Here is a 12100-nt window from a genome sequence, read left to right as displayed (position 1 = left end):
TGTCACTTTTTAATGTGAACTCTTCTCACACACCACTCAAAGCCAGACAAAATAAGCCAGCGCTAACCAGGGAACACCTGCTTCAGCCTCCCACATTCCTCAGCCGTCTTCCCTCATTAGACTATACATTTGCACGGTAATTACTCTGCTGTATTTTATCAGTGGCACATCAGTCCTAAACCCTTTTTTAAATCTCAAAGTCTATTCAAATAGGCTTTTGCCTATGTGTATTAATCTGGGCAGACGTTACCTGAAACAAAGCCTAAAATAACTGAATTCAGTCTTTAAACTTTTGTGATTAAATACAAGTAACACGTTACAGTGTTAAATCGAAACCTAACTACACATGGAATTTTTCTGTAGGCTAGCTGTGATTTTGCTTTTGGAAAAGGATGAACTCTTCAGGACATGTTTTGTAAATGTCAGTTGGAGGCATATTATACTGTATATATTTGTGCAATTTATTAATTACATTTTTATTCAGTGCCCAAAACAATAGTTTTACTTTTGCTAATTCGTGATTTGTGTTTTTGTGAATTGTGATAAAAATCCTAAAAACAGGTTGCTTAGTGACAGATGACTACATTTCACCCAACAAAGTGACAACATGCACCCAATAGCAGATTGATGTTACAAAAGGTCAAGGTATGTGCCAGGAATGTTCTTTTTTGTCCTGTGCAGTAATAGTGAAATTGTTCAAAATAACATTTTGCAGCCAAGACTTAATATTTACAGAGATGAACTTGGGGTGGAGTAAATGTGACAACTAGCCCCACTCTATGCTCTTTGCTGCTAAAGCCCTACATTCAGAATAACTGAACTCATTGGCTCTTCTGCTAGTCACATCTGGCATGCTTCATGTTGCCAAACTAATCAACAATAAATTGCAATCAATCAATAGAAAAACACAAGACAAGCTAGTTTATATAGAAGAATACAATGAAAACAATTTTTGTGTTTTTATGTGCGTGCAGCTCTCAGCTGTCTGGGCTGAATGTGTCAACAGCTCAAAGGTTAGTAGTACAAGACTATATAAGTATACTGTATTTACACTGGGTAACCTCTTATGAGATGCAGGGCAGGTTAACATTCACTGATGGGGAGTGTGATGGCGCTCATTTCTGATGGTGCTCTGGCCATTTTCATTTTTTACATGTAGGCTATGCACTTCCAAGAGAGGGTTTAGGTCCATATTTTCATTACTATGTCCCATGGGAATCAAACCAACTACCTTTGCTTCCTCAAAATCATTTAATTAATTTTTAAAGAGAATGGGCCTACTTTCTTTGTATGGTTGAATAAACTACAAGTTGATGCCCACGTGACTGTATAAGGAGAAAATAAGTGTATGCAAAAATTTCATTTTGCGTCATTTCAGATTCCTTGCTCAACTGTCCTCCTAGTCTTATTCCTTTTTTTTTTGCTCCCTTGTGCAAACTTTCTTTCCAAAGAGGGCTGTCTGTCGTTGATGGGATCCAGCTGTTGGCCAAGTACTCCAGGGGCCCGTTTATTTGCATTGCTAAACAATCCGTGGAGTGGGCCGAGCACGGAGAAATGGAGCAAGATCTCTCTTTTTTGTGAACGACCCTCCCCTCACTGTTGGTCAATGTTCACACACGTTATTGCCTTTGGTGAACAGGGCGGACGCAACGGGTGACCAACGCCAAGCGTCTCAACATTCAAGAGAACGCGCGTACGCGGAGGGGGCGGTTTGGGCACGTAGTTTTGCGCTTTGGCTCCCGTAATCCCGTAAAGGTAGTAAAACCGCAAAAAGCAACTCTTTTCCTGTTGCGTGTGGATTACGGTCTGGTGGTGTGACGGAACCACAAGGATCCAAATAAACATGTTTTTTGAACTACGTGGCTTGAGTCGGTCGACCAACAAAAGGTGAGTTTAATTCGTCCCTGTCAAGCAAAGATTTGACTGGGAAAATGTGAAGATTATGTGTATACGATAGTAGTACGAAGTACTTTCTGTTTGTCGATATTCTTGGCCATTTATTGTGGTTAATGAATGGACTTTGATGTGATTGCTTTTTTTTGTAGGATGTTGACAGTTTTATTATTTATGATATATTGCATTCACTCCGCAAAAAGTCAGGTAAGTGATTTTTTCATCGTTTATTAAAACTTGACATTTACTCTAAGTGACGCAATAACAGTGTTTATGGTTACGACACAATTAATTATAATTATAACAACAATAACATCAATAATAATAATAATAATGTTATTCTATAATAATAAAAATAGTAGGCTATTCATATCATCATTATTATTATTATTATGTCTGTTTTTGCTTTGCATTTATTTTTTTATGCACAGTACAGCTAAATCTATGAGAAAATATCAACATACCTGTCTCTCTGCAGACGTGCACAGATGGATTTACTTATGATCGTCGCGCCAGACAGTGTATCGGTTAGTGACAATAGCTTTCATGTGTTTATCAGCAACGTGTGTTTAAAATACGCCTCTAAATGTGACCTGTCACACATATTTTTAGATGTTGATGAGTGTCGGACGCTGCCAGATCCGTGCCGGGGTGACATGCACTGCGTAAATCAAAACGGTGGATACCTCTGCATCCCCCGCGGCTTCTACTCCCAGCCCTATCCGCGCAACAGTCCACGCTCATTCTCTGAGCAGTCCTATCCCGCAGAGACTTACCCCGATGCATCTCTGGGATATCCAGAAACATTTGTTCCCAATCCTCCTCCAGTGGGCCCTGGCCCGAGCTACCCAATAGTAAGCCGGTCGGCGCCCTGCTTTCTTGGGTACACGGCCGGTGCTGATGGCACATGTGTTGGTGAGTTTGTTCCTTGTGCTGTACGTTTTTAGCATCCTGTGCTTCCTGAACAGCCGGATGACAGTGGTGTGTTTGTTAAAGATGACTGATCTGAAGGTGATTGATTAATTATTCTAGAGGAAATTAAGTTAATATAGCCTACTGTAAAATTATACTTTCAGGTAAATTGTGGACACGTGTCTTTTTCATTTTTTTTACATTGATGAGTAATAATAAAGCCATCAGAACTCTAAATCAACACGAATGGAATGATGCAGTAACCAAAAACTTCAAATCATATCAATATATCCTTGATTTTTAGATTCTTGAAAATAGGCACCCTTTGTCCATCTGGGCATTCTCTCAGCAAATCTATCTGGCACATTTTTTAAACAGTCTGGCTGCTTTTCCTGTACTATTGAGTAACTCATTCATACAAAAATGCAGTAAATTTTAGTTTTGTGAATACATTCACACATAACCATTTTAGGTTGAAATGTTTTCAGGCAAGTGTGTTTGAAGTGTTGACTGCTAGTGTACTGTACAATAATTTTATTATTAAATTTAAGGGTAGGCTACTTTAACTTTTTTGCGGAACATTTGTGCTGAATATTATTGATCAATTAAATGACAAATTAGACGTTCTTCTTTGGAACACAAAAAATGATATTTTGAAAAAAAAATGTTGTCCCTATTATGGTAGTCAATGGGGTCTTTTTGGTTTGATTAGCAACATTCTTCAAAATATCTTCTTTTGTGTTCTGCAGAAGAATAAAATATCCAGGTTTGCAATGACATGAGGGTGGGTGAATGATGAAAACTTTCTCCTTTAAGCTTCAATTACAGATCTTTATTGAAACAGATCTTAAAGTGAGTTTGGTTAACATTCCAGTTCAAAGAGTAATTTTAGTTTGGAACCAAAGAAAATCTTCATACGTTTCGGCATTTGTAAAGCCCTGAAGTCTTCAACATATATAACACATGTTAAGAAGGCACTGTGGGATGTTGTCAAGACTCACTGGGTCAAATCAGGTTGTGGTCTCATGTTTACTTCATTTTCTGCAATGGTGCGTGGGTCCTCTGATTCTGAAATGAAGCAAAGACCCGGTTCTGTACCGGGCTGTAATTTAAGTAATGTCTGTGGTGGGCTGAGTGGTATCTTGAAGACTTGAGCAGAACAAATCTCATCATTTGGACTGAATCAGTAGTTAGCGTAGAACCACAAAGTGCTGCAGGACCCCATAACAAACTACAGTACATCCCCTGATGGATAGTATAACGCAGAACAACACACAGGAACTGAAATTCAGCCCTGCTTATTAGGATCCAACTACGAGACAGCATTAGACTGTTTATTATAAATTTGATGTCTGTTATATCGCCCATGTTTTACTGCTTGAACCTCGAAGGGTTTTATGTATTTCGATGTGGTGACTTATTCAACATACGGCTGGATAAATAGTAGTACTGCATGCTGTATTTTTTTATATTGTCTACAGATTCGTCTCGAGTTGGTGCCAGTCTTTGAAGGTAATGCATTCACCAGTCATCTCCTATTGCTTTGCAAGGACACGCATTGATAGATTTGTTGCACTTTTGAGCCCGAGAGGGATGTGTTACAAAGATACGCTCACAGATACACTCATGAAGATGATGCACACGTGAGAATGCAGATGTTGTCCTAACCTGAGGTCAGTTATAGACCCATAAATATGAAGAATCACAAATGAGATCTGTTTATTATCTCAATTATTTCTCCTTGACGTCAATGAGATGAAATGGAAGACAAATGGAAACTTTGCTTAAGTCTCCTGGACCTCAGATATATCTCAGAGATTCAGAAGAGATCTCATCAATGTCACAAACTGCTCAGATTTGTCAAGTCTGCAATGAAAAGTCAATATCATTGAAGATTTTAATACGAACTCAAACATTTCTCATCCAGATTATTTTACTAATACAAGCTTCTACATCATCATTTTTAGAGATCCATACTCTTAATACATTTGAACTATTGTCTCATTTGGGTCTATTTCTTTAATTCTCCAAGCACAAGTATTTGGAGAAACATCTGAGTTGATATTTCTTGAAACACAACTGAGAACTATTTCTCTGGAGAATAGAGGAATATTTGTCTCAAACTTCAGACACAGATAATTGTCTTGTAGAGGCAATGAGACGGTGTGTAATGCTGTATTTTAAGCGTTGTTTAGATAAACCATGTAAATAATCCAAACATTGCTGTCTCAGCATTCATGGCAACTTGTGCCAAATGTGAGGTCATTGGTTGTGTAACGACATCTGTCATTGACCAACTGGGCAACTTGTGAGCTTTCTCTGTGAGATATATTTATGTGTGTATGTTTGATGAAATGGTTGAGTACACATTGCCTGTTGAGTTTCTGTTCCATAACAGCATCTCTTAACTTTTATACTTTTGTCCAGAGTGTATATTTGTAGAAGTTTGGGCATACTCTTTCCTTGCCAATGCCGCGTATGCTGCCAGCGTTAGCACAGTAAGTTCCATTGTATGGTCACAAAACCGATGCAAATGAATGGGTGCCAGTTAAAAACATTTTTCAAAATATATTTCTTTTGTGTTCTGCGGAAGGAAGAAAGTCATACAGGTTTGAAATGACGAGGGTGAGTAAACGATGACAGAATTTTCATTTTTGGGTGAACTCTCACTTTAAATATGCCCATAATTCCCAAAAGTCATTTGTTTCCATCACAGGTCAACTACTTGACAGTTTTAAGATCAATTCTCGAACCAACACTGAACCATGAAACTAAAACCTTTGATGCTTTGCATCAAAATCCAAAAAACTAGAAACATCTTCTGTGTTTAACCTAGCTTGTTTGGAGAGCTAGAGCAGGCTTCCAAAATTCATTTTTTAAGGTAAGACTTGCTTATTTAGGCTGTGAGATTGTGTGTCTGTCAGCAAATGGGGAGTGACTTTGGAACTGTAGACGAATTAATGTATTCTAGCTTAGTGGGGTGTCTAGAATGAGAGTATGATGTCATTATTGTTGTTACTGAGTCATTTAATTTTATATAAAATGATTTATTTTTATATAGCGATAAGCAGTTTATTCATTTATAAGTTTTAACCCTGCCTTGTTTGTCACTTGCCTGCAAAGCTGCTTAGATAACCATTAAATTCACATGCTCACTTTCTAGTAGGCTTAAAGGGTTAATTCACCAAAAAACTTTTCTTTCATCATTTACTCCTCCTTTTGTCATTCCAAACCTATATGACTTTCTTTCATCTGCAGAACACAAAAGAAGATATTCTGAAGAAAACCAAATAACACTGGCGCTCATTATATCATCTTCTGTGTTCCACAGAAAAAAAGAGTCATATAGGTTGATTAAATGATGACAGAATGTGTATGTTTCTTTAAAGACGCAGTTTTTGATTTACAGTGGCCACTAGCGTTGTATTATAGATTTGCAACGAATCTCTCAGTCCAAACACGACGGTGGCCACCACAGTACAAAAAGAGGAGCTAGGACCTGCGTTAATATTATAAAGACTTTCCAGCAGAGACGCGTTAGGATCCGCAGTACTACTTGGCTTTTAGCAGAGATACTCATAGATATCTATGGAGATACTTTCCAGCAGAGAGACGTTGGAGAGAAAGATTGTCTAAAAATCACCCCCGACGAGGTTGCTTTGATTCGGATCAGTATGTGAGTAACATTGGTTTTCTGTTTGTTAGAACCAAGATATGTTATTGTTGTAATATTAGCAGTTTTGAGCATAATTGGAACCGCTTTATTGTTGTACTCGTCCAGATACTTCTGATACTCCAGATACATTAATTCAATGTATAGGGCCACTCCGTATGTAGATATAAACAGCTTATTCTAAGGAATTACAAACATAATGGTTCGTTATGTCAGGCCTTTATACACCTCTGAAGTTTTGTATATTATATTGCATTTCTGTCAATAGATCCTCATAAAAACCCCGTATTGTTCCTTTAAGTAGTGCCTGTGGAAATTTGTACTGTTCTCTCAAACAAGCCTCCAGTGTAGCTGACATTTTACTAGACATTCCTCATGAAACAGTATTACTCTGGCATATTTCCAATATCAGTTAGTAGACCGACAACAACAAAATCACTTAATCCACAAACACAAGTGTTGTTTGATTGGGTGGATAGTAAATGCCTCCATTCTGATTTGCTTATATGGGTTTTATTCCTTTCTCTCTTTTACACACAAGTAGTTTTCTTTGATAAAATAACCAGTGCATGGCAACAGATCACAGGCATTGAATTCCTGGAAAGAAGATGTGCACATGTACTGAAGAGGAAATTCTGTTTAGGCCTACTTATGAAGTATTAGATATCTCTGGTGTAAATAATACATTTAATGACTTCAGTAAAGTCTAGTTTTATGGTCCCATTTGTGAAGTTTATTGAACTAACTTATTAAACTTTTATTTGAAAACACTATAAAATCACCATTCTAAACCATTACTCATACCATTTGCCAACAGTTAATATCACTGATCTTTCTCCTTTATTTTACATGATTTATTGGTTTCATTTACTCAATATATTTTTTACTCATCCTTGTCATTTGCAACGTTAACTGACGATCGCTTATGCTGTTTCTGGATCTGATCCCCAAACTTTTGACATTCCCAGAATGCCCTAGATCCTTTCACCTCAGTTCAGACATATGCCTGTGATTGTACACATATAACCCAGATGCTCTTACTCTCTAGGACCCAGCAGGGGCAGTTTTGTCTCAATGTGGCCCTTATCTCTGCCAGCCGACCTGGCACTAAGACAGGCTTTTTTCTACCTCATAATGATTCCTAATATTATGTTTATTTATTTCATGAAACATCTTCTCTCTGAGAATAGAGGCAGCGTAATGGATAAGTATGCTGACACAAAGGTTGTAAATTCAGTTCCACCTAACCTGATGATGAGTATACATTAATGTATTTAAACTGAGTTCATCCTAGAATAACAATTCTGTCATCATTTATTCACCCTCATGTCTTTTAAAACCCGTATATGACTGTTTCTTCTGTGGAACACAAATGAAGATATTTTGAAAAATTTTGTTTTGTGTCCGTACAATGGAAGTCATTGGGAGCCTGTTATCAACGTTCTTCAAAATATGTTGGGTAACTAAAGGTCTAACTTATTAAACTATGGTTCAATTAGCTAGGAAACTGTGTATCATTGCTATTTTAACCAGGCTTTCACACGCTCCCCCTACCGCCTCACAACTTTTATATAGCAGTTTGCTTTCTTTTCAAACATCTGACTTCATGGTCTGAGAACCAAGCGTGCTTGTTTGGGTATTTTAAGGGATATAATGTCCTCATAAGGAATTGTTCTGATAATAAATAAGCGGAACATAGAGAAGTAGTTCCAGTTTAGGAACAGTGTTGTGTGCCGTTATTTGTGTAAGATGTGCAGATGTGATTGTAGGATTCATGACTTCAGGGACCAATTTAGAATTGTAGCCGTCCAGCTGTGAATGGTGAAGCCATAACACTGAAAAACCAATGAAGACAAGCTTTCAGTGGGTTGTCAACTTCTAAAAATTCTGAATCAAGCTGCCTCTGCCATTATAGAGGGATGCTGGAGATGATAAGATTTACACATCAATTGGATAAATTATTATAATTACATGTACAAACAGTATTCTAATGTAAATTCTTTATGCTGATTCTTCTTTTCTCTCTCTCCCTCTCTTTCTTTCAGATGTTGATGAATGTGAGACCCAGTCACACCAGTGTAACCCGACTCAAGTATGTATAAATACAGCTGGTGGATACACCTGCTCATGTACTGAGGGCTACTGGCTGGTTAGTGGACAATGTCAAGGTAAGATTTAGAAACAATACTAATGCCTGGTTTACATTTTTTAGAACAATGCCCTAACTACTGCAGTCTATATTTCAAGTCATTGTCAGTAATTCCTATAATAATCCAGTAAATGTTTCACCAAGAATTATACATGTTGTATTAAATGAGTTATTTACTGAAATTTAAATTATGTATTAATCCTTTTTGTGTTCAGGAGTAAATTATGTAATAATATGACTTTGCACTACATTTTGCAATTTTGCACTATTTATTAGTTTTACACCAACTTGTTTATTGTATTTTTGTCCCATCCCTTGTCTTGCATTTTTGTATTTATGTCTTGTATATAATTTCTTTTTATCTGTTAATATAGTCTTCTGTACATAATTCCTGTGTACATTTTTTCACTTGTTTTTTTAAATGCCTAATGTAGAGCTGCTAAACAGTTTTTCATTGTTTTTTTTCTGACAAATGACAATATATTCTATTCTATTCTACTGATTGTCATTTTTAGACAAAAAAATATTTGACTGTGTATTTAGTGCTATATTCTTCATCTTTCTCTAGACATTGATGAGTGTCGCTATGGTTACTGCCAGCAGCTGTGTGCTAACCTCCCCGGGTCATACTCCTGCTCTTGTGGCCCTGGGTACCTCATCAATAGCGACAGCAGGACTTGCCAAGGTGATCAAATTTATAAGCGCCTTTTGACATCCATCTGATCATTTTGGCTTAGTTTAAGTTCAGCTCATAAGCAAGGTCTGGAATTTATTGAACATAGCTATTCTTGTTTTATAGTAAGAGACTTTCTGTCATCTTCCTCTTTCAACAGATGTGGATGAGTGTGAAACAGACAGTTGTACTCACGGCTGTTTGAACACATACGGTTCATTCATGTGCACTTGTGACGAGGGGTTTGAGCTCGCCTCTGATGGAACAACCTGTAACGGTAATCAGGGAAGGGAATGGGAATGTTTAAAGGGAACATAACAGAAGAAAGTAAAAAAATCTAGCTCCTTAGTTCACTTGTCAGTGCACTAGCCAGAAAGTTGGCCATTTTTAACAGTGTGCTGTGTTTCTCATCTTCCTCTGTTGGTCTCAGATGTGGACGAGTGCAGTTTCTCAGACTTTCTATGTCAGTACAGGTGTTTTAACACACCTGGATCATACTCCTGTTTGTGTCCACCTGGATATTACTTGTATGAGGATGGAAGGACCTGTGAAGGTATGTCTACATTTTTACTTTGTGTTGTTTGTATTTCATTTTGTTATGTTTATTTTTATGAATGATCTTTTATCCACCTTATTTAGAAACTGAACATTGTATGAAATATTTATTATTATAATATTATTATTATTACTTAATGTAAGAAAAATAAACAAAACATACAATATTTTTACATATATCGCACATTCTTTATTTTGTTGGTTTAATTGTTGCTGCTGCCATCTGACTTCCACCTTTCTTTCATTTTTGAAGACCTCAATGAATGTGAGTCTGGTAACAACACTTGTACGACAGCACAAGTGTGTTTCAATTTCCAAGGAGGTTACACATGTCTGGACCCTCTGAGATGTGACCAGCCTTACATAGAGCTCAACGATAAGTGAGTTCATAAAATCACCCATTTGACCCATTAGTATAATCATGAACAGATGCTGCAATTTGACATCCCTCAATGCCTTGTTTTTCTTTCAGTCAGTGCATGTGTTCTGCGGAGAACCCCGCCTGTCGGGAAAGGCCCTTTACTATCCTATACAGGCATATGGATTTGTCTTCTGGTCGCAGTGTTCCTGCTGATATATTTCAGATGCAGGCCACCACACGCTATCCTGGAGCATTTTACATCTTCAAGATCAAGTCTGGCAATGAGGGACGGGAGTTTTACATGCGGGTAGGCTGGCTACTGTCTCTATATCCACTTGCTGTTATACCACTGAGATTTCTTTTGTGTTTTTTGCTCTAAATATGTTCTGCATGTATAATCTTTTATGGCTGATGCTATAAATTATTTTTGTTTTTGGGTGAACTATGCCTTAAAGGTAGTTGTAAATTTAGGGTATTTATATAAATAGATCCACTAGAGGGCGCTGTAGGCATGCTAAGAGAGGCATGTTGAATAACTTTGCTCTGTAGCCACACCACAAAGTTTTTATTGGGCCTGCAAATCCCCCAGTTAATAAGTTCCCAATAGAATCAAAGAATAGTTAAAGGAATAGTTCACCCAAGAATGAAAATTCTGTCATCATTTACCCTCAGATTGTTCCAAACCTGTATACATTTCTTTGTTCTGCTAAACACAAAGAAAGTTTTTTGGAACAATGTCAGTAATCAAACAGATCTCAGCCCCCATTTACTGCTATAGTAGGGAAAATAAATACTATATGAGTCAATGGGGAATGAGATCTGTTTGGTTACTGACCTTCTTCCAAATATCTTCCTTTGTGTTTAGCAGAACAAGGAAATGTATACAGGTTTGGAACAATCTGAGGGTGAGTAAATGATGACAGAATTTTCATTTGTGGGTGAACTATCCCTATAAAAGTTTTAGGACTGTTTTTTCAAGTGTGTATGCAAACAATGATTTATCTTTGATGATAAAAAAGACAGAATCAGCATTAATAAACAAAATATTTATTTACACCCTCTCTCTCTCTGTCTGGTTATTTCTCAACACTACAGCAAACCAGCAATATCAGTGCAACCTTGGTTCTCGCCCGACCCATTAAAGGACCAAAGACGATTGTTCTTGATCTAGAGATGGTTACCGTTAACAACGTCATCAACTTCCGAGGCAGTTCCATCATCCGTCTCACAATATTTGTCCCTGAGCATCCATTCTGAGATGTTAACCTCAGACCTCTCTGACCTCTCACCCCTTCATACCTCCATCATGGACTTCTGTTACTGCACTACCCGTCAGGCAGCTGCATTTTTTCATCTTTTGTTTCAGTTGTTCCAGACTTCTGTGTGGTCGTCAGTCTCTCTGTTTTCTAGTGCGTCTGATCCTTGATATGGTCATAATGCAGGTTTTTGATTCGGCTGCCTGGTTGTCATTTTACAGTCACACGCATGCACCCACTCATAAGAATATTTATGTTGTGTTTCTTTGACCTTGTGTGTGTTTTTTTTTCCTTGTGTGTTCTTTTTTCCCCATTAACAAACATGAAAATTACGTTTTCTGTAAAGCTGAATTTGTTTGTTGATATTCTCAGTGGCTCTTGTGTCAAGTTTTCTTACTGTGAGCTAAAGAGAGCCTGGTCAGTCAATAAACACAAATTTGATGGCCTGAACATTTCTTTGTTTGTGTGTTTACTTTGACAGCTTTTAAAGGGACAGTTCACCTAGAAATTACAATTCTGTCATGACCAGTGATGCAGTATAACAAAAAAAGTGGTGTACTAAACTATACAACATTACCACAGAGTCTGACCCCAAATGGCCAAAAAACATAGAAGCCAGTGTGTGTTA

General features: G+C 37.4%; 1 protein-coding gene across 1 annotated transcript; it reads left to right on the top strand.

Annotated features, from left to right (window-relative positions):
* The first annotated feature begins 1490 nt into the window (after positions 1–1490).
* fbln5 (fibulin 5) lies at positions 1491–11922 on the top strand. The gene is made up of 11 exons (XM_057342114.1): positions 1491–1887; positions 2046–2100; positions 2372–2420; positions 2506–2808; positions 8524–8646; positions 9196–9312; positions 9461–9577; positions 9731–9853; positions 10109–10235; positions 10328–10523; positions 11312–11922. The coding sequence occupies exons 1-11, from the start codon at positions 1844–1846 to the stop codon at positions 11471–11473; spliced, it is 1416 nt and encodes a 471-aa protein (XP_057198097.1). The 5' UTR covers positions 1491–1843; the 3' UTR covers positions 11474–11922.
* The last annotated feature ends 178 nt before the right edge of the window (positions 11923–12100 follow it).

The sequence above is a fragment of the Triplophysa rosa genome, linkage group LG9, assembly GCF_024868665.1.
Source record: "Triplophysa rosa linkage group LG9, Trosa_1v2, whole genome shotgun sequence".
Classification (NCBI taxonomy): Eukaryota; Metazoa; Chordata; class Actinopteri; order Cypriniformes; family Nemacheilidae; genus Triplophysa; species Triplophysa rosa.
Note: the sequence above shows the minus strand (reverse complement) of the source record. Positions and strands in the feature narration are given on the sequence as shown.